Source organism: Aspergillus karnatakaensis (assembly GCF_047715665.1).
Source record: "Aspergillus karnatakaensis strain CBS 102800 unplaced genomic scaffold BJY04scaffold_58, whole genome shotgun sequence".
NCBI classification, from domain to species: Eukaryota; Fungi; Ascomycota; class Eurotiomycetes; order Eurotiales; family Aspergillaceae; genus Aspergillus; species Aspergillus karnatakaensis.
This window is the reverse complement of record NW_027395770.1, coordinates 123,987-143,928: the sequence shown is the minus strand read 5'-3', so window position 1 is coordinate 143,928 and position 19,942 is coordinate 123,987. Positions and strand designations below refer to the sequence as shown.

General features: G+C 50.4%; 7 protein-coding genes across 7 annotated transcripts; 4 read left to right on the top strand and 3 right to left on the bottom strand.

Moving 5' to 3' along the window:
* The first annotated feature begins 476 nt into the window (after positions 1 to 476).
* BJY04DRAFT_230868 (uncharacterized protein) lies at positions 477 to 3,995 on the top strand. The gene is made up of 2 exons (XM_073719376.1): positions 477 to 2,976; positions 3,027 to 3,995. The coding sequence occupies exons 1-2, from the start codon at positions 1,176 to 1,178 to the stop codon at positions 3,938 to 3,940; spliced, it is 2,715 nt and encodes a 904-aa protein (XP_073567025.1). The 5' UTR covers positions 477 to 1,175; the 3' UTR covers positions 3,941 to 3,995.
* A 508-nt stretch (positions 3,996 to 4,503) lies between these two features.
* BJY04DRAFT_198781 (glutaredoxin) lies at positions 4,504 to 6,084 on the top strand. The gene is made up of 3 exons (XM_073712663.1): positions 4,504 to 4,976; positions 5,042 to 5,531; positions 5,589 to 6,084. Exons 1-3 carry the CDS (start codon positions 4,902 to 4,904, stop codon positions 5,912 to 5,914), a joined length of 891 nt encoding a protein of 296 aa, XP_073567024.1. The 5' UTR covers positions 4,504 to 4,901; the 3' UTR covers positions 5,915 to 6,084.
* A 188-nt stretch (positions 6,085 to 6,272) lies between these two features.
* Positions 6,273 to 7,698, top strand: BJY04DRAFT_198776 (60S ribosomal protein uL6). The gene is made up of 5 exons (XM_073712662.1): positions 6,273 to 6,414; positions 6,650 to 6,697; positions 6,798 to 7,053; positions 7,202 to 7,379; positions 7,434 to 7,698. The coding sequence occupies exons 1-5, from the start codon at positions 6,369 to 6,371 to the stop codon at positions 7,482 to 7,484; spliced, it is 579 nt and encodes a 192-aa protein (XP_073567023.1). The 5' UTR covers positions 6,273 to 6,368; the 3' UTR covers positions 7,485 to 7,698.
* Positions 7,699 to 7,874: 176 nt separating this feature from the next.
* BJY04DRAFT_198774 (triacylglycerol lipase family protein) lies at positions 7,875 to 9,982 on the top strand (the record flags this gene model as incomplete). The annotated part of the gene is made up of 4 exons (XM_073712661.1): positions 7,875 to 8,047; positions 8,108 to 8,238; positions 8,291 to 9,110; positions 9,165 to 9,982. The coding sequence occupies exons 1-4, from the start codon at positions 7,979 to 7,981 to the stop codon at positions 9,978 to 9,980; spliced, it is 1,836 nt and encodes a 611-aa protein (XP_073567022.1). The 5' UTR covers positions 7,875 to 7,978.
* A 1,700-nt stretch (positions 9,983 to 11,682) lies between these two features.
* On the bottom strand, positions 11,683 to 14,244 carry BJY04DRAFT_131970 (uncharacterized protein). Its single transcript, XM_073708506.1, has 3 exons — positions 14,072 to 14,244; positions 11,994 to 14,003; positions 11,683 to 11,941 (listed from the first exon to the last, which is right to left on the bottom strand). Exons 1-3 carry the CDS (start codon positions 14,082 to 14,084, stop codon positions 11,811 to 11,813), a joined length of 2,154 nt encoding a protein of 717 aa, XP_073567021.1. The 5' UTR covers positions 14,085 to 14,244; the 3' UTR covers positions 11,683 to 11,810.
* A 600-nt stretch (positions 14,245 to 14,844) lies between these two features.
* Positions 14,845 to 17,703, bottom strand: BJY04DRAFT_198765 (uncharacterized protein). Its single transcript, XM_073712660.1, has 2 exons — positions 17,272 to 17,703; positions 14,845 to 17,215 (listed from the first exon to the last, which is right to left on the bottom strand). Exon 2 carries the CDS (start codon positions 17,031 to 17,033, stop codon positions 15,315 to 15,317), a length of 1,719 nt encoding a protein of 572 aa, XP_073567020.1. The 5' UTR covers positions 17,034 to 17,215; positions 17,272 to 17,703; the 3' UTR covers positions 14,845 to 15,314.
* On the bottom strand, positions 17,696 to 19,914 carry BJY04DRAFT_198756 (rhomboid protease PCP1). The gene is made up of 5 exons (XM_073712659.1): positions 19,014 to 19,914; positions 18,858 to 18,961; positions 18,473 to 18,806; positions 18,227 to 18,401; positions 17,696 to 18,158 (listed from the first exon to the last, which is right to left on the bottom strand). Exons 1-5 carry the CDS (start codon positions 19,858 to 19,860, stop codon positions 17,903 to 17,905), a joined length of 1,716 nt encoding a protein of 571 aa, XP_073567019.1. The 5' UTR covers positions 19,861 to 19,914; the 3' UTR covers positions 17,696 to 17,902.
* Between the last annotated feature and the right edge of the window lie 28 nt (positions 19,915 to 19,942).

Genomic DNA, 19,942 nt, shown 5'->3' with positions numbered 1-19,942 from the left:
AGACGAGGGCCCGAAACTCAAGAGCCGCCTCTGAATCGTCATGTAGCGCTCAGATCTAAATCACAGGAAGATAGATCAACCAATTTCTTGCCTCTGCCTCCAAATCCTCACATCTCCTAGGCTTTACAGATGCGCTCTCTACGAGATGATTGGGAAGGTCGGTTGCCAGGAGGGAAGAAAGGCTCGCTAGCGGCAGGTCAGCACTGAGCACTGAGACAAGAGTCAGAAGCACGTCCTCAAATTTGGATCTGCGAACTGTGTGGACTGTGGAGGTTCTTTTGGACAAGAGTAGTGGGGCTTTCAGCACAGAATCATTCGTGATTCGAGCTTTCTGCATCCTTAATGAAGGGATGAAAAAGGCATCTCCCGAGTCCCAGGAGCAGGGGTCACGAGCTATTATTCGACTGTAGGTATGGTTCATATCTTCTGGTGATTCAGCCCTGTCTCTTCCCTTTCTTGCATTCTCTTCCTCGAACTTCTTCTCCAGTGCTTTTCTTTCTCATCGATAGACTCTCTCTCTCTCTCTCTCTTTGCCCCTCTCCCGAGCTCATTTAGGTTCTCTCGTGCGCCTATCGTTACTCAATTCTTAGCGGCCTCCTTTTTGGGAGTGCTCCTTTCTTCTCTCATTCGGGGGTTTATTTTTTTTTTTTCCATCCTCGTCCCCAGCTAGTAGCCTAGTAGTCCCAGGCGCTGCTAATATCTTCTTGCTTTTCCTGGAATTGTGCTCTTGTTTTCCCTCGACTGGAGATTTGAGTTTTCCAGCTATCTTATTGGTATCCCTTTTCCCCCTCCGTCTAGATCTGCATCCGTTGCAGTTCCACCTCCCTCATTATTATTCACTAGTGACCAGGCATTCGCGGCAAGGGCAGGGCTGTCCTCAATCCAAGCCAGCGAGGAGGCTTTCCTCTTAGTCTTCTCTTGGACTTCTCAGGGCGTTCGAGTCACTTGCTGTTTTGAGTCCCACTAGCACGCGTGTGGTGCATCAGTACTTCATTATTGATTCACACCGTTAAGCTAGTTTATTCCCCCTCGATTTCTGGTCTTCTCACTGGATCATGCAAGCTCGCGCGACGCTCTCCCGCATATATCGTCCTTAGTGATTGTTCACCGGCTCCCGAACCGGTAGAGAGATAACATCTTTGAAGAGCTTATCATAGTCTCGGTCAATAGTCGCCATGGATCGTGCGGAGCAGGAACCTTGCGCGATTACTGCGGAAGCCCCTATCCAGTCTTCTCTACTTTCAAGACGTCGCAAAACCGATCGTTCGCGCTCGCATTCGGCCAATCCTTCTACAGCAGCAGATCCGACCTCTCCCGAGGTTATCACCTCGTTAATTTCTTCTCTTTCTGCTATCTCCATTCCCCTACAATCGCATTTCGACTTGAGCGTCCCGCGCATTGACTCGGAAACCAACCCCTCCTCTCCAGTCTATCTCTCGCCTGAGAGCCTCTCCGTCTCCGACCAATGCCCGCCAACTGAACATGGATTTGGTGTGACTTATGGTGCGCAAAGTCTAGCCGAGGAGCCGCCGCATAGTCCTTTTTTGCATCCAGATGATGCCGCAGCGTCGCCGGTCATTCGCATGGCACGAGCGCCGCCATCTCCGAAATCCCCGAAATCTTCCAAATTCAAGCTTAACCCCGAGCGACCAGTCTCCCCCGGTAGACCGACCTCACGAGGCTCATACAATTCGTATAGGGCTGCAATTGAAGATCCTGCGTTTGGCACAATTACGGCGGAACCGGGGCCACAGCGAGCTTCAACGGCAGCAAGTATCCATTCTACAAGTTCTAGGAAAAGCTTCAAAAGCCTGTTGAAGAAACCGTCGCGTGAGACAGTGAGCGAAAAGGACAAACAAGTCGAAAGATTGCGCAAAACGAGTAGTTATACCGACGGTTTAAGGCATAACGTTCCTCGCAGTAGGGCTAGCTTGCGCTCTCTCCATTCAATGGCAGACGTCGTGGAGGAAGGGAGGCCCTCCCAGTTCAGAATGGACGCTTCGAGGGAATTCATTGTGAGTACCCCTACTGGGAAGGAGCGCAGTTCTCTACAAAGCAATCGCGAGAGAGCCCCGAGCACACCAGGGGGGATCGGAAGTGGCAGAATCATACCTGCTCGGGAATCGTCCTTGCGGCACGGTTACTCGTCTAGTCCGAAACATCGCAAGACTGGCCGCCACAGTCGGTATTCATCGACCGCCAGTCGAGATATCAAGACAGACAGTGGAATTTCTGGGGTTGGCAACGACACTGAACAGGTGACCAAGAGAATTCAAGAGTTAAAAGATCAGCAGCAGAGGATTAAGAGCGAGCTGGAAACAGACAATACTCCTCAACACCCGAACCAAGAATTTGCAGTTGCGCAACAGCCTCAAGAGCAAAGCTATCTCGACGCAGGCGTCACCAAACATGACTTGGTCATTGACGAGAGCGCCCCCTCTCCGGCCATCTTGACAGGACGAAGTCGATCATTTCCTCGCAATGACCCCCATGCTGTGCCTAGACCAACCATTGTGTCGTCGCAATCCTTTGTGGCGAGGCAGTCCTTTGAACGACCTGACCCTATGGAAAAATTGCGCAATAGACGATCAGTCGAATCTCAGCACGCCCCTAGGCTTCACAAACGATCTCCATCGGGACCGATCTCATTCAATCGTTCTTCAGTCGCGGGCGAAGAACGTCCATCCAGCGCGGACTCGATTGATTGCGCAGTTCTGGAGTATGTGACGTCGCCAAAGCTGACGCAGAGGGTCATCCACCCTACGAGTGGGCGTGTTATAGCATTCTCTGAAGTGGGAGACCCCAAAGGCCATGTGGTATTGTGCTGTCTGGGTATGGGCTTGACAAGGTATCTTATGGCTTTCTACGACGAACTGGCGCGTTCTCTAAACCTCCGCCTCGTGACACTGGATCGGCCTGGAGTTGGGGAGAGCGGTCCTTATGTGACTGATACAGGGACGCCCCTCAGCTGGCCTGGTGAGATCCCTGCTGCCTTACCCTGATGGTACTTTTGTTAATATGTCTAGATGACGTCGCAATTGTCTGTAACCACTTGAAGGTTACCAAGTTCTCTATCTTGGCTCACTCCGCAGGTGCTATTTATGCACTTGCCACGGCCTTGAGGATACCACAGCATATCCGCGGGCGTATGCACCTATTAGCGCCGTGGATTCCTCCCTCCCAGCTTTCTAATATCGGGTCATACAAGACTCCGGTACCAACCAACGCCGTGCCATACTCGCATCGAATCCTCCGGGTTCTGCCGACGTCTTTTCTAAAGATCGCTAACTCGAGCTTTATGACCGCCACAAGTGCTAGCCTTACGTCTAGCTTGCCTAAGTCCCCACGCCGAAGCAAGCGTCGTGCCACTATGAAAGACAACACCAATCTGATTTCTCCTGATCTACGCTCGGATGGAAAGCAGCACCCAGAAAAGCCTGATTTCAAGTCAATGGACAGTATTAAAGTGTCTCGGGATATGCATGGTGTGAACGAGGGAAAGACCCCTGTTATCACCAGTCAAACTGCCGTCGACTCTCTAGAACGTGAGCGGCAAGTTGATTATGACAATCGACTAACGCACAAGATATGGGAGCTAGCAACAACACACGCCAATCCCGCAGTGGATTTATTGGTCTGTCTAGAACGTCAGCAGCCGATTGGATTCCAGTATGTGGATATTACGCGAAATGTTGTGATCCACCATGGAAGTCGAGATACTCGTGTACCGGTTGACAACGTTCGGTGGCTGGGTCAAACCATGCGGCGCTGTGAGGTGCGAGTTCTCGAAGGCGAAGGTCACGGGCTGATGGCCTCTGCTGCAGTGATGGGCAATGTGCTGATGGAGATCGCTAAAGAGTGGGAGGACTGGATGACCGTGGTTCAAGGCAAGCGCAGGGCAACACTGGGCACTCGTTCAGGGGCCATGATCGCGGTTTAATCTGATTTGCTCGGGGCTACTGTCCCCTGGTCGAACTGCTACGAAGAATAGAAGCACCACAACAATGGGTGAAAGTATGACTACACGGTTGCCTGTATCTTGCCCATTACTAGGGCGATATGTACCGTATGGGCATAGGGTTGCGGAGCTCCACCGCTGCGGGCCTTGCGGTAGCTCCCCATCCTTCCCTTACTCCTTTGTGCATGTACGGAATCGACTTCCTTGCATCATCAATATATACCTCGCAAAACTCCCTATACACCTCTTTCTTTACTCTCATTTTCCTGTTTGTGATCATGATACCACTGATTATATATTTGTCATACCCCGATAGCATAGACACTTCATTATCTAATTCATACTAGAGAAAGTGTAGTCCAAGGGTGTTTGTACACTTACACCACATAACTAAGTCACCAAAAATTCCCGAAACAAAATGTGTACACTTCCACGTGCTACTATTCAGAATATTCGTTGAGAATATATGCCCTTCACAACTTATAAGGTGGTACTCCTAGAGTCCGATTGGACCGCCACTAATCGATAGTTAAATTGTGGCTATCGTCGTATCTAATTTCACCAGTACGGGCCGCTTCTACGGGGGCCTTCATGCCTCCTGCGTCCCCACGCGCTAGTCAGGGACACTCCTACAAATCAGCCGACACTGTTGTACTCGCGAAGCCTTATCCTCCCGACTCCAGCACTTCTTCCTTTTCTCACCCATTCCTTTTTTCTACGGTCTCTAGTGCGCTTTGAGCTTTGGCGCGCCCGCCAGATGTACGGTTTCGAAGGTGTGCCGGAGATGCTCTTCTGACTGACCTCGTTCTCAGCTCAACTCATGATCGATTTTTGGGATATTGACTAGATGTCTCTAACCTTTACATTCATTTGAAGCCTCGAAAAGCATATTACGACGTCTTGTACGAACCGGAAAGCCTTTCCTAAAGTTTAGGCTGCCGCTATGTTCTCTCAACGGCGCATTCGGCTCTTAGTGGCCACCGCGGTGGTCGTTTTCATACTGTACCTGCATTATTCGGTATTTCGAACCTCCCATAAATCTTGTCACTGCGTTGGTTGAAGCAACTAATAAGTTGACGGTAGGGCGAGAACAGTAGCGTCCAGAACCAGAAGTTTTATCAATCAACCGTGGCCGCAATCAACGCGGAGAAGGCGAACACCGAGGCCGGAAATACGGGTGACCCCCTATCGCACACGAATATCGGACCAGCTGGAGTGAAGTTGACTGACGAATACACCTATGTTGTTGGCGACGATAAAGAGGAACCGGCCATTCCCAAGGCGCAACCGCAGCAGCCGCAACCACAGCCCAACGAGCAGCAGCAGCTTAAGGCCTCTTCCAATGATGATACGGAGGAGATTTCTATTGCAGGACGGACAAAAATGACTGTGGTAAAGGAAAAGGGGGAGGATGGAGGTGAAGTTGGGATCCAGACCGATACTGAGGTTGCGCCCGTGGAGGACATCATGGACGATGTCGAGATCGAAGAAGAGAAAAGAAAGCAGAAGCAACTGGAGGACGAGCTGAACGAAGTCAAGGCCGAGCTTAATGTGATTCTGAAACGGTCACCAAGTATGTGGCCACCAGTATGCAACTGGCACCTTGGTTTGATGCTAACCGATTCCTCAGTCATCATCTTCTCCAAGTCTTACTGCCCATACAGTAAGAAAGCGAAGAGAATCCTTATGGATGAATACTCCATTATTCCAACGCCGCACGTGGTAGAACTTGACCAGCACCCCCTAGGTGCCAGGCTGCAAGCGCTTCTAGGCGACAACACTGGCCGTCGAACTGTTCCGAATATCCTGGTGAACGGAAGAAGTATCGGCGGCGGAGACGACATTGCCGGCTTGGATGAGCATAATGAGCTGGCCTCGAGGCTGAAGAGCTTGGGAGGCAAGTGGCTTCAAGAGGTGAAGCGGAAAGAGACCAACAGCAGCGAGGAGAAAGCCTGATGATATCTCGCCAGCCCTGTACCTAGTAATGCTCTAGATGGCAGGTCTTGGCATTGATGGAATGAGCATCAAAAACGCCATCATTTGGGGGCTATTCTTATTTGATTCCCTGTAAATTGTTGACAACGATTGACGGCATTAATATACAATGAGGAAGATCAAGACCAAACCGTCTGGGCAGTAATAGTACTAAAGTTTATACCTAGAGAGCGTGTCTGCTGCAGTTCGACATGATGGTCGGAGGGAAGAGGAACCCTAGAGCCTAGTGGAGGCGCTAGTCCTGAAGCGGCCGTAAGCGACGCACAACCCCGTGATTCGTGATTTCGCTCCACCACCAACAGGAAAGATTGTGTGTGCGGCCTTCGACTGATTTTCGATCTTCTCGACGACCCGACTGCTCGACGACATCGACAATTCACCCCCTCGGACACTATAATTCCTCGCAGCAGTCAAGATGCGGTACATTCACTCCGAGGAAACGCTGCCGATCCCCGAGAATGGTGAGCTTGCGACCCTGGTTCTTTTTATCAGCATTTGAGTTTGTCGGAGAAGAGACAAAATCGTGAAGATTGGACTGGGAGGCGGCCGATGACTGCACTATGGATACCCAGAGTGATACACCGATTTTGAGAATGCGGTCGCTTCGCAGGAGCTGGATTTCTTTGGTGGAAGGAGGAATTGCCGGTTTCTGATCATTTGGCTTGCGAACTGGGACTGATTCGAATTTCTGTACAGTGAAGGTTCACATTCGTTCGAGGCTCGTGACCGTTGAGGGACCCCGAGGTATGAACACCCAATACTGCGATTCTTTGCCGGCATTTCTCGACCATCGAGACGAACTGGGCACTGCGAAGTTGGACGGCATTGACAGACATCTCAACAGGCAAGCTTACCAAGGACCTCTCTCACATCGCCGTTACCTTCGGCCGCCCCAAGAAGGACATCATCTCTATTGAGATGCACCACGGCAACCGCAAGGGAATTGCTACCCTCCGCACCGTCCGCACCATCATCAACAACCTGATCATCGGTGTCACCAAGGGATTCAAGTACAAGATGCGTTACGTCTACGCCCATTTCCCCATCAACGTCAACATCGAGAAGAACGCCGAGACTGGCCAGTACGACGTCGAGATCCGGTATGCAATCCGCTTACGATCGCAGAGGAAACTGGTCTGCGCATTTGGGAAGAGGACAACGGAGAGGGCGTTGCTCGGTTCTTGAAATGCGCAAACCAATCCTTTCCGATTTGGACGACTCCTGGATAAACATGCTAATAAGTCTCAGTAACTTCTTGGGTGAGAAGTACGTCCGCCGCGTCGTCTGCCAGCCTGGTGTCGAGATCATCACCTCCGCCAACGTCAAGGATGAGCTCCAGCTCTCTGGTAACTCTCTTGAGGCCGTTTCTCAAAGTGCCGCCGACATCCAGCAGATTTGCAGAGTCCGTAACAAGGATATCCGAAAGGTGAGATTGTCGCAAATTGTTCAACAGGGGCTCGGTACTAACTAGGCGCTCTAGTTCCTTGACGGCCTGTACGTGTCTGAGAAGGGTAACATCGTCGAGGAATAGATGTAATGTCCGCTTGGTGGGTTAGGGTGTCTGGAGATTCCTTTTTGTTTTCGCCGACTTGCCCAAGGAACAGGAAGCAAAGCGAAATGAAATCCAAAAATTCAAGACGATTAAATTCATATATGCCCAATTTTTTCTTTTGTGTTCCACGGATATTGCGCTTTCTCAGCTGGGTCGTGGTGTGTAGAGCAAAAAAATATGTTGATTACTGGGATTCGCTCCTTTACATGTTCTTTGATTGCAGTATTCATACATGTGTAGAGTACATAGTAGTCCTCTTTTGTGCAGGTACTTGGCTGGTGGTGTAGCTTCGGAGTTATGGATCAGGCTCCGGACTGCTTTTATCGCGCGTGATGCAACGCCGCATTTCACTTTCACCGTTTCTCCTGCATCTTCTTCTTCATTCCAACGCCCTGCAAATGATCATGTGAATCAAACAAGGGAGGAACCTGTGAATCACTATAACTGTTGCTCTCGGTACCAAGAGGTCCATTATGGCTGTCTATGCCTTGATCTTCGCTGTAATCAGCATGGTGCTAGATGTGACACTCTTTTGGAAAGAAGTACCTCTTCCCTTCAGGAATATCTCTATTGAACTTCACTGATCATATGCTCGCTTACAGAGACTTTTCTCATGGTGGAGGTCAAAATCCCCTCGAACCCGGCTGCGTCATAATTTGAGGATAGCAACAAACTATGAAGATTGGGAGGACTCCGCATTTGAGCTCGATGAGCTTCTGAGCTTGGATCTATGGTAATACCCCGTCTCTTCAGACGATTTACTCTCTGTGTCTAACCAGATATAGGCGTCAGAATCCAACAAGCAAACACTATGACTCTCGTCTAATTATGGGGCGATTGACGGCCCTAATGACCGCGCGAGAAGACGACGACATTCTCACCCTGGTCAATTTGCTTCGATCCGGGCTAGTTCGCAACTTGGGTAATATCACTTCTCCAAACCTTTTCTTGTACGCCAATGCTGGTACAAAGCTTTTGATTGACGACTACATTACACAAGTCGCTCTTTCTATCCAGCATGTGACAGCGCTACAGACTGCCCCTGTGCACGACAGCGGGTTCACCTCTCAGGCGAAGGTGGAACTCCTTCACGACACCCGGCAGGCATTTGGAAGAACGACACTATTACTCCAGGGTGGCTCCATCTTCGGGTTGTGTCATTTGGGCGTCGTCAAGGCCCTCCACCTGCAGGGCCTCTTACCGCGGATCATCACTGGGACGGCGACAGGAGCTCTCATCGCAGCTCTGGTTGGTGTCCACAACGAGGATGAACTGTTGAGCTTCCTGGATGGAGAGAAGATTGATCTATCCGCCTTCGAGCGCCAGTACAATAAATCCCAGCACTCTCCTTGGACCAACTGGCTACACCCATCGAGTTTCGCCGGCGAGAGTCTGACGACGTTGTCTCGGCGGATGAAGCGGTACTTCAATAAAGGGTATTTCCTAGATGCGGAAGTCCTGGAGGAATGCGTTCGTGCAAATCTGGGTGACCTTACATTTGAAGAGGCCTATGCTAGATCGAAACGTATATTGAATATCACAGTCTCGACATCAGGCCGGAGTGGGACTCCAAATCTACTCAACTATCTGACTGCACCAAACGTGGTATGATTTCTCTCCCGACTCTACCTGGTACAGCCCGACTAACTTCTACGCAAGTTAATCTGGTCCGCGGCCGTCGCCTCCAACGCCACAAATAATTCCCTCTACCCACCCGTAACAATCTACTGCAAAGACGAAACAGGCTCCATCGTCCCCTGGCCACACAGCCAAGACGTCGTCTTCAAGCCCTGGCGCCACACCCACTACGAAGAAGGCGAGTCCCCACTTTCCCGTATCGCCGAGCTCTTCAACGTAAATCACTTCATTATCTCCCAAGCCAGACCTTATATCATCCCCTTCCTCCGCTCTGAACTCAACTTTCTTGATCGCAGACCAACAACCGGCCGTTGGAATATCACACGTGCTCTAGCGCGGCTTGTTGCTCTTGAGATCGGGCACCGCCTTCGACAACTGAACTATATTGGTCTTCTACCGCCTCAGTTAGCAAGACTCTTGATTGAGGAATCTGTTCCAGGTTCTAATCTAACCCTCGTGCCGGACCTGAGACTGCGTGATTTTCCTAAACTCTTCCAAAGTCCAGATCAGGCTAGTCTCGCGCACTGGGTGCGGAAAGGTGAAAGAGGTGTGTGGCCCGCCATTTCCGCATTGAAGGTTCGGTGTGCCGTAGAGATCGAGCTCGACAAGGGCTACCAGGTTGTCCGAAGACGCAAACCAGCCGAAGCTGGCCTGGGACCAGGATTGGGACCGGCTCAGGTCCAAGAAGCTTCGCTTGTCATACCGCGTCCCCAGCCGAACGAAGGCGTTCCGAGGCAACGAAAGGGGCATAATATTGACCTTACAGGGGCTAGTGTAAGTGCCAGTGAGCGGGATCCTACAATGACGTTAACGAGTCCCGACCAGCCATACTCGTGATGGTAATTTTCCTTGGTTACTTTCCTGTGACTCTAAGTGTTATTTATGTTGTAGTACTATATGAACAATCTGTGACGTTGAATCCAAGAATCTTCAAGAGCTAGATTGTAACCAGTCATCAACCATCATCATACCATTGAGACCTGATCAAAAACCCCTGCCATCGCCGCCAAAAGATCCAGTAGTTCCGCAGGATTCGGCAACAGTGGAAAGGCAGTTCTCAAAGTACTATCAAGTTTACAAGCCTGATGGTCTTGTCTCGCCCAAAAAGGAGCTCGCTCGCGGCTATGCCGCGTGATGCTCTCTTGAAAGTCTCTTCGATCCTCAAACCGGCCAGGATTGTTTTGCCAGCTTCAGGAAGACGACCTCTAGGCTAGAAATTCCCCATTCTGAGAAGAGATCCCTTGTTCAAACTTAGCACCCTCCGCCAACCACAAGCTGGTTAGCCCGTGCTGAAGCTGGAGGCTCATCTCGAGTCAATTGTGTACCATGACATGTAAAAAAAAACCCCCAAACTTTCTAGCGTTATTGATCTAACGCCATTCAAGTTGTATCTTTTAGATTGAGGTCTGGATCTCAGCAATTTCTTCGCTAAATGCTGCTTGTTTGGACAAGTTACCAGCATATTTTCAGAATAGTCTGCCGTAAGGGCTGCATGTAAAGGTGCTTTATGCCGAGACAGCTCTTCCACCAGGATTTTGACACATTTTGCTGGTATATGGTCATGGCCGGCGTAGATATAAGTAGTCGCCGCAGCCCAGTTGCCGCGTAACCCCATAGCTGCTTTCTCGAGACGCAGCTCGGTACCATACCATCGCCGGTTTGACGGCAAGAGTTGATATGACAGAGCCGGTAGAACCAGTGTAGTTGTTGGTTTTCAAATGACATTGCAAGTAAGGGAAGATCATGGAGTAGGATTGACTAGCTTCGAATCTCGGCAGAGAATGTCTCTCTTCGCTTCCTTCATAAACCGACTGAATCTGCAAGTGAGTAGGAGTAGTCCTCGGACAAAACTGATTGGGCCTGCGATGCCGGCTGCAATGGAGAGAAGACAGACACTAATTTACGGGGGAAAAAAGGGCCTATTAGTATAGGAGAGTCGCATAAACTTACCTACGAAAGTAGAAGATGGAGAGAAACAGACTCGCAAGCACATGCTTCTAACGCGACGACTGTATTGGCGTCGCTCCACACAGCCTTACTCTGTCGAGTTTCATGCTTGCATGACTAGTTGGGTATACCGCAATTCATGTTTCCTGTCCTGCCAATAAAATACCACAGGGCCTCACGCTGATCCCAATCGATCTTTTTGGATTGCTGGGCCATAGTCCTGTGAGTGTCCAGAGCGGGATTCTGGGCATTATGACGGTCAACCGTTCGAGCGCCCTGGCTTGTGGCATAGTTCCCCACGCTATATACCGGAGAAACGGGCAAGGAGTGAAATAGGCACGAGCTTTCCAGTGTTGATGTCATTGTCAGCCGCAGTTTCTGTAGAGGTGTCATTTGTACCGAGGGACGGTGGACATTGTCTGGGTGGATTGGGAGGAGCTGATAAAACGTCATAGCGTGGATCATAGGATCATGCGAGAAACTTGTGAGCCCAATCAATGGTAGGTAGTATGTATGGCAGTAGATATTGATTGATTATCGTCACTATCGGGCCCTTGCAATAACAGAGGACAGACCGTATCCAAGAGAGAAGAATAAAAACCCACCAGAGGCCGGGGATATATATGAACAAAATATCGAATTGAAACAAATGGATATGAAAAGAAAAAAATGCGCGATCGGATGTCAGAAAGCTCAGCATGATTGGCCAGGGCGGGATCTTTACTGGACTGCGGTTTGGGGACGCGCTTCCCGCTGGCGAGAATGCCCTCGAAGAGACCTCGCATGGAGGGAACGTGAGCGAGAATGGGGGCGTGTATCATCCGCCGATTGGTTGTATGACAGGGCAGGAACTGGGAGATTAGTTTAATGACGATGCGGAAGTAGAGATGAATGGTGACTTACTGCTAAACCCATATCCATGGGCTGCGCCTTCGCGATTTTGCGGGCTGATTTCCACTCGGATGGCTATGTTCAAACCGCCATGCATGTCGCTCTTACTGGCAACGCCATCTGCAGCCAAATGAGCGGAGCCTGCGGTTGCCTCGCCGGTATGTAACGCAGAGTGGCCGTCTTTTGGAATCGCAAATGTCTCACCGTTTTGTAACGCAGCATCCCCATTCGTGACGGGCGTCTCGATCTCCGTAATACAAGCATAGTTGCGAGAAGGCATGGTCACCTTATTCCAGGCGGCGCTCTTGTCAACTCCTCCTGGCTGGCCATCAAAGATATTCATCAGCGTCTCGTCGGTGTCCGAGTCCAGGTGGTGGATCTTGTTCCTCCGCGCCAGAAGGTTCGCAACGGCCTTCGGCGGTGGCTTGTTTGTAATGGCGGAACTGACCACATTGACCATGTATCGGGGGTCATTCTCGCTGTTTATTTTCAGCTTTGGGTTGGAGTAGAACCGTCCAATGGCCGCCAGGTGCACGTCTCCTCCCAAAAACGTCACACGGACAGAATGACTCCTGGAAAACTCTTGAAGACGTTGAATAAAGATTCTGCGTTCTTTCTTATGCTGGCGGGCTGTATAATGATCGTCAAGGTCATCCAGCAGATCCACCTGGCCGTCAAACTGGTTGAAGAAGCCTCCAGCAAGCCCAAATCGTTTGTTCAGCAATCTGATAGGCGCAATAACTGGTGAGCTGAGTATATTCTCGAGCCATGCAAGGCGTGGGTAGGCGATTGGCACACCCAACAGCACAACAAGATGCTTGATATCGCCGTTTGCAGCAGCAACCTCTCGCTCCAGTCGAGAGAAAATCAGGTCATATGTGTCCGGATAATTAACCTGGTGACGGGTACGTTCTGTGCGGGCATCAACACCGATGAATGCAATGCGCTTCCCCAGCCGCATGTAAAGATTCCGACTCTTTTCCTCAACATAGGGCCCAGGGCGCTTTCCGATAATCCAGCTGTTATCTTCAGCTTCACCTTCTAAAACGAAGGTATCTTCCAGTTGGCGAGGGTCAGCACCAGCGGTGCCATTGATGGCCTGCATGGTCTGCGGGGCGTCAGTGGTATAGGTGGATTTCGGAGGAGGGATGTGATGCTGGAATAAACAATAGTATTTGAAAGCGACACCTCCAATGCCACGAAAGACCGAACACTGCATGAAATGATCAGTATAGGATCCGAAGCCGTCAATGATATCGTGGTCATCCCAAATATTGATCTGAGGGATCCGTCCATTGGCCTCCTTGAAGGGTTCTGTGGAGTACCAGCACACGTAATTGGCGAAATAGTAGTCATCGCAGGAAGCTCGCATTTTGTTATCGAAGGGATGCGCGCGCCTCTTGTGGGGGTTGCCAATAGCGGTCCAAGCCTTCAGAGGGCCGTCCACACGGATGCCGTCGTTATAGATCTGGTCACCGCCACCGATCATGACATGGAAGGGCTTTTGCGCGTGTACTCGGAGCACGTCCCTCCAAAGGTTAGGGCCGACCCAGGCGTCCATATCAGTACCCACGGAAAAGCCATTGCAGGAGTGAAACATGAGGCGCATGGATTGAGTGCGGGAGGGCACCACAAAGTCCCAGGGCGAGCGGACCTCGCCGCCATCGGGGTAGCGAAGCCCAGGAATTGTATATGACCAGCGGACTTCATAGTCCTCTAGGGGTAAAGTCAGAGTGAAGCGCCAGAAGGCTGCCTTTGGATCTTCGAAGAGGCGCAAGCCGTCAATCGCAATACCCTGAGTGTTTGCGACTGCCTCGGTAATGGCGGGATCGGGGGTGACAGGACCAGCCTGACGCAAGTATAGTCGAGGCTGCGGCTGACCGGGCTTCGTGACAATCAAGACACTTCCATGCCAAATGGACGAGGAGGGAGTGACATCCATATTCTTGAAGTTGAGGAGCGGGCCGCATGTGACGTCAACCGGGGCGCCGGTCTCTGAAGCACCAGCATTAGGGGCAACACCTGTCGCGAAAAGAATAGATTGTTAGGAAGCCGAAGTGGGATTGGAAGAGCATTGAGTAGTTGAGTACCTGAATAGGCCATTATTAGAGAGTGTACAAGCGCGAACCGGGCGCAATGGAGTGACGAGAGAGATTAATCGGCGAAAACAAGAGCAAAGGAGGCGTAAAACTACAAGAAGGGGTATCCAAAAGAGGTCAATTAACAGTACGAAGGATCTGTTTGGAGAGAGGGAGGGAGGAAGAGGGAATGAGAGACAGGAGAGAGGGTCCTTGAGAAGTTGAGGGAGATGATGAGGTGAAGGAAAAGGTAGGTGTTCGGATTCAACAAGCGGAGCTGAAAAGCTGAACCAGGGATGGAGCGAATACAGGGACCAACAGAAGAAGCTCCATTAGTTACAGTAGTTAGTTAGTACGGAGTACTTCGGCTAGTTTCATTACAGTACAATAATTATCTGAATAATGACGTGAACAGGAACCGTATGAGATTAGGCAACATAATTCTCGTCGAGGGACCAAATAATGGCAAAGACCCATATTTCCTTTAAGGTCGACTTTGAGGATGTCCGATGTCCGGGCGATGTCTGATGTTCTCCCAGTAGGGCTGAACCAGCTTCGACTTCGAGTCCACATTTCTGACAATTCTAACAAGCTCCTTTGGACACATCATCAACTCCGAGACCCACGGATGCGATGCGAGTCAGGGACTTCAGTTGTCGGGGTGATAATCAGTCTCTCTCAGTCTCTCTCAGTCTCTCTCAGTCTCTGAGTCTCTGTCAGATTCTCCCGGATTATGATAGCCAGTAGTGAGCCACATCAATTTATTCCAGCCACCCCCGAGCTACAAAAAAAAAAAAAAAAAAAAATGAACTAAAGTCGTGTGGCTGGAGTGATGCCAGCGCAGCAGGGAGCAGGGAGCAGACCTACGTAGTCCATGACGGCATCCAAGACAACCTTGAATAATAGGAAAAAGGATGCAATCGTAGTTTGGGAATGGAATTGGGTGGGAACTTGAGAAGAACCTCGGAATTCGAAATTAAGCACGCCGATGAGATCCACAGATCGCTCCTTCCTTGCTTCCAAGTTCCAACTGAACTCAGACGATTCATATTATAATTCAAACAATTCCTGCTTGTTTTCGCCAACGCTTGACCTCCAGCAACTCTGGGAAGAACATAAAAACGCAAAGACACTCAATCCGAAAAGGGTATCGACTCGTACAAAAATTTTGGGTGGCGCTTGATCGCCATGCATAACACATGCGAAGGTGCATGGTCTCTCCGCTAGTCGAGAGACCAGGTAACGGGCAACCCTCCTACAAAGGGACTTCAAATCTCCAATTCTCATCTTCATCCAAGCCGGTGAGTGAAACAGCGCTGCTCATCTCCACCAAAAGATCTCCCAGCCGGTCACGGTTCGCAAAGGTATCCAAGTCTGGGTGAGCGTGCACTAGATTGAGAGCCCGCTCCAGGAGTACAGGGAGCGGAATGTCGTGGTACGCAATGACTTGGTGTCCGTCAAACGTCTCGGTAACAGGGGTGATGGTTTCGGGAGAGCCGGGGCTCAACCATCGTTCTGAAAGTGTGCGTGAGTCTTGGTGTAATCTGGGTGAAGGCGTCCTGAGCATCTCGGGCACCTCCTCTACCACTATTGCAGTAGCACTCTGCGCTCTTGGCTGAGACTTAGCTAGAATCTCCTGAAGTACAGTCTCCTGACTTTGGATGGCTTCCTTGTCCGGAGCGATAAAGAGATCCTCTAATTGCTGCTCCACACGCTTCTTTCTCTGCTTTCGCTCATCCTGACGGATCTGGTTACAGGTTTCTAGGCCGGGTGCATTCCAAGACTGTCCCTTCAAACTGCCATCCTGTGCGGACTTTTCGAACGTGTAAAGGTCGTTTGTGTACTGATTGATGGTTGTTTTGCACTTGTACTGCTGCTTTGAATAGCCGTCGCGGACAGCGAACCACGCTCTGTATGAGGCTCTCTGAAGGATCAATCGACCCTGTTCGATGTAGGTGCCGAGTCTCTCCTGGAAATCGGGGAGGCATCCCGTATTCTGCTTGAAGAGAACCTCACTGAAATCCAGCAGCCACTGGCACCACAGAGTCGCAATGATAATCTCGAGGCCAGGGTCGTCATTATATTCCAGAGCCAAACAATACTGGCTTGAACTGAGGATTCCCATTCCAACATGCATCTCCCCTTTCTCAAGGCTTGTCTCCATAATGTGAATGAGGTCAGGAACGGTGACTGTGTACACGTTGCGGCCACTGTCCCAAACACACCAGATATCGCTAATGTCGTGAGGAAACCAATCGAAATGTCGAGCGTACAGGGTCTTGCAGTCATAGTCGAAGCCCAATACATAGTGGCGACCATCGAAAGAAGGGTTCCGGTCCGCAAAATGCTGTCGATCAGCTATTGGCAGAATACCAAACAGAAGCTGAGGCTGGTCGCCAGGGAAGCATTGGGACATCAGGGTTCGGTCTTCCACAAACTCATCATATGGGAGGCGACGACACTCAGCGCCATCATACAAATACACACCTTCACGTCTGGCTTCCAAAGTCTGGCTTCTTTCCGCAGAGCAGAGGTATAGATGGTAGTCGACAATGTGCCAGGGGTGACTGACGACATAGGCAGGCGGGTCGGAGCGTCGGCTATCCTTTTTCTCGTCCTCCACTGTCTCAGCTTGATCTTCATAGGGAAGTGACTCTGTTACATCAGTTGCGAGTATGTTGCTGAACTGTTCACTTGTTCCGCGGTTTTCAGGTTCATTCTCTTTATTGAAGGCTCCACAATCCGTCATGCCGGCCACATCCTTCACCATCTCATGTGTGCACGGCAGTGTGGTCTCTCCCCCTAACACATCCTCCTCGCATTCGTCTTGCAGAGCCAACGTATTCTGTTCCAGCAGCTTTCGAGCTAGTCTAATCTCATTTCGTGTACTCTTGAGCTTGAAAACGGGTGTGGACGGCTCTGCTCTTGCTGCTGCAGCCTCACGAGCTGCGGCGCAGTTGATCTTGTACAGCATAGCTGTGAATAATCCATTGACTGGTCTCACTGGTTCAGAGGCGCGGTCAGATGTCCAGGAGAGAAAAGGTAGAGCACAGAGAAGGGCGAGGAGAAATGCAAAACTGAGTCGCCGGAGAGTCAGCAAGGAAAGCGAAAGGCGGAAGATGTCCACCAGACCGAGAAAATAATACCAAAAGCAAGGTCTGTTTTCTGTGGTTTCATGCTGGGGTGTGCGTGCTCAAAACATGCGCATGTAGGTCTCGCCTAGGTTTGTTCGCTCTACTCACCAACCTACAGTTGCAGCGTTTTCTATATCTAGAGAAACAAGGAACCGGATAGGATCAAACCGGTTTGGAAGTGACTAATGGTAATGTTACTACATTTTCTGGGTCATATCTTACAGTCTTCTATAGGGAGATGAACAATCCAACCTCTTAATATTAAGGTTCCATTATAAGCTCTGCTCCCACGATCCTGCTGAAGTGTAGCGGCTATCAACACTCTCTAATTTATGTTAAGGCTACATGCAGAGTTCTAGATTGTTTCCCTGCAGTTGCAGTGTTAAACTCCCCTATTATTGGAGCTCAAGTAGATCAAGCAATGCACACCTCTTTGTTTGGTCTAGTTTGCTTTCCCTCTATTTGTGTCTACAGCAGCTCTTATATAGCACATGGAGAATCTCCTTTACCATGAATACACTCTCTCTGCCTCAACATTGACTGACAAACAGAAAACATGAAAATGGAGTGGGTATTCAGTCACTGGAAGAACAAAACCAAGTCTTAACACAAGATCAGAAGAGAAATAAAAATACAACCTAGCATATCTCTGTCTCAGGGTCAATCCTCATCTACCTTCCTTGAAGATTCACATTAGCTCTCAATGGATCTACCTCGAAAGCACCCTGTCGAGAAACCCCCGGTTCTTCAGCCGCTCCCGCCTCACCTTCTCCCTCCACCCTATAGCAAACAGGGCCCCCGTGGCATACCCACCCATATGCGCGAAATAATCCATCCTCGGATTTCGACGATTCAACACAGCGCCAAGTATATCAAAAGTAACCAGTCCAGTGACAAACATCCACGCGGGCGCGGAGAAGGTTTCTTGCCATTCCTTGGGGAGGAAGAATATAGCCCATTTTTCACTGCGTCTGAGTGTTAGCACGAAGAATTTTGGATCAGTTTTGCAGGACAAATGGAATAAGGGCTTTACTCTGGATGTATTAGGCCAAAGGCACTAACTAGGCCGGCGATTGCGCCACTAGCTCCGAGAGAAGTTATGAAGAGGGAGTTTTGGAGGACGTGGAAGGTCAGAGAGGCGAAGGAGCCGAGGACACCGGCGGAGAGGTATAGGGCGACGAAGTTGCCTCGACCGATTTCGTCATGTACTTGAGCAGGCAAGTTGTTAGTCACGGTATGCTAGGAGGTGGGTGGAGAGTAGAATGTGAGGGTGACTCACGTTTCGTGCCAAAAAGCCAGAGGACGAGCATATTCACTCCTAGATGCCTGAGTGACTGATGGCTGAACGTGTTTCCGGCGAGACTGAGCACGCGAGGGTAGGCAGCGACACTGATAAAATAGCGGTTGAGGAGTCTCCATGATGGTGGCCAGGCTTTCCATAGAACAAAAATCGCGGCATTTATACCGATGATAGTGGCCACTGTAGCAGCTGCCGGTGGAATATCCGGCCAGAGACGGTCCGCCTTGGCCGGAGGTTGGTATGTCACAGCAAAGGCATAGCATAGTCCGAATGTCAGTATGGTAAAAAGAAGTGCTGGGAGCAAACGGTCCCTCTATTAACTCAGTTAGCACAGCTCACGGGATTTAAGGTACCAATCGAATACCGTCGTTAATGCTGTAAAATCTGTCTCAGTATCCGTCGCACGAAGGTGGTGCTTTTGGATCCATGCCAGGAGTGGCCGTTGGCTAGGGTCGGCTCGTCCCTTGACTTGATGCAGTGTCAGTTGACTTCTTAGTCTAACTTGTGGGTACTAGCATACCTTCCACAGCAGTAGATTCATCGAATTTTTGAAGCGCGGTGTTTTTTGCAAGATGCCGCTTCAAACTCTCACGGTCCTTCTCCTCGCCCTCGAGCCACTCCTTCCGTTCCTTCTCCACCTGAGCCTTGTTCTTTTTCTCATTCCTCTCTCGCATCTGTTTAAGGATACTTCTCCCAGACGGATCATTCTTTTCGCCCAGCTCAGCGTCGTAAGTTCCGCTTTGAGGCTTATACAGGCCGATCTCCTCCGCCCTCCAAATGAGTTTCTGTTCCGCTTCAAGCTCTTCCCGTTCAATCCGAGCCATGATCGCAGCGTCTTCATCAATTGGATACTCTTTCCGGAGGTACTCGAGACCTGCATCAACCGTAGAATGGCGAGCGGCGCGTTGGATGTCGGCGGGGAGATCGAGGTCGAGCGTGCCCGCAAGTCGTCGGGCTTGGAGAACAGACAAAATCCGGTTACCCATTTCAGAGGAAAGCTTTGTGCGAGGTCCAAATATTCGGTCGAGTTCAACTTTTGTGAACGGCGTGTCGCGCAGTTCGACTCCCTTCTCTGCTGGTGCGGGCTTCGGCTTGGCTGATCGAACAGCGGAGCTTTGAAAGTACCGGAATCGGTCTCGGTTCGTAAACGGATGACATTTCGAAATGGGGTTTTCAGCTGAGATAAATATGGTAGTGAACGGTCTATCGGAGCTCAAGAGCCGCCGTGGGGGGCTATCGAGACACCATTTTGGGGAAATTTGTTGGCTGAGTGAACGGAATGAGACTGATAGCTTTGGCGATTGCAGGCTTGAAGCTCGAAGCCCCAGGCATGGAGCGCGCCATGCTACGCCGAGGACATTGTTCATATCCACAGCCCTTATTGCAAGGTGACCTAGTAGGCTAGAAGAACATGGAGACACAGGGCTTGGACAAACGGAAGCGGAGGTG

Bases quoted from the DNA above. Each gene is read 5' to 3' on its own strand.
- BJY04DRAFT_230868 (XM_073719376.1), top strand. From the start codon at position 1,176: ATGGATCGTGCGGAGCAGGAACCTTGCGCGATTACTGCGGAAGCCCCT. The intron at 2,977-3,026 runs GTGAGATCCCTG...TAATATGTCTAG, and splicing joins GACGCCCCTCAGCTGGCCTG to ATGACGTCGCAATTGTCTGT.
- BJY04DRAFT_198776 (XM_073712662.1), top strand. From the start codon at position 6,369: ATGCGGTACATTCACTCCGAGGAAACGCTGCCGATCCCCGAGAATG. The intron at 6,415-6,649 runs GTGAGCTTGCGA...ATTTCTGTACAG, and splicing joins GCTGCCGATCCCCGAGAATG to TGAAGGTTCACATTCGTTCG. The intron at 7,054-7,201 runs GTATGCAATCCG...AATAAGTCTCAG, and splicing joins CAGTACGACGTCGAGATCCG to TAACTTCTTGGGTGAGAAGT.
- BJY04DRAFT_198765 (XM_073712660.1), bottom strand. From the start codon at position 17,033: ATGCTGTACAAGATCAACTGCGCCGCAGCTCGTGAGGCTGCAGCAGCA.
- BJY04DRAFT_131970 (XM_073708506.1), bottom strand. The intron at 11,942-11,993 runs GTAAGTCACCAT...CTAATCTCCCAG, and splicing joins CCATGGATATGGGTTTAGCA to TTCCTGCCCTGTCATACAAC.
- BJY04DRAFT_198756 (XM_073712659.1), bottom strand. From the start codon at position 19,860: ATGAACAATGTCCTCGGCGTAGCATGGCGCGCTCCATGCCTGGGGCTT. The intron at 18,807-18,857 runs GTATTCGATTGG...CTGAGTTAATAG, and splicing joins ATTTTACAGCATTAACGACG to AGGGACCGTTTGCTCCCAGC. The intron at 18,402-18,472 runs GTGAGTCACCCT...TGCCTGCTCAAG, and splicing joins CTGGCTTTTTGGCACGAAAC to TACATGACGAAATCGGTCGA.
- BJY04DRAFT_198781 (XM_073712663.1), top strand. From the start codon at position 4,902: ATGTTCTCTCAACGGCGCATTCGGCTCTTAGTGGCCACCGCGGTGGTC. The intron at 4,977-5,041 runs GTATTTCGAACC...AGTTGACGGTAG, and splicing joins TACTGTACCTGCATTATTCG to GGCGAGAACAGTAGCGTCCA. The intron at 5,532-5,588 runs GTATGTGGCCAC...CCGATTCCTCAG, and splicing joins GATTCTGAAACGGTCACCAA to TCATCATCTTCTCCAAGTCT.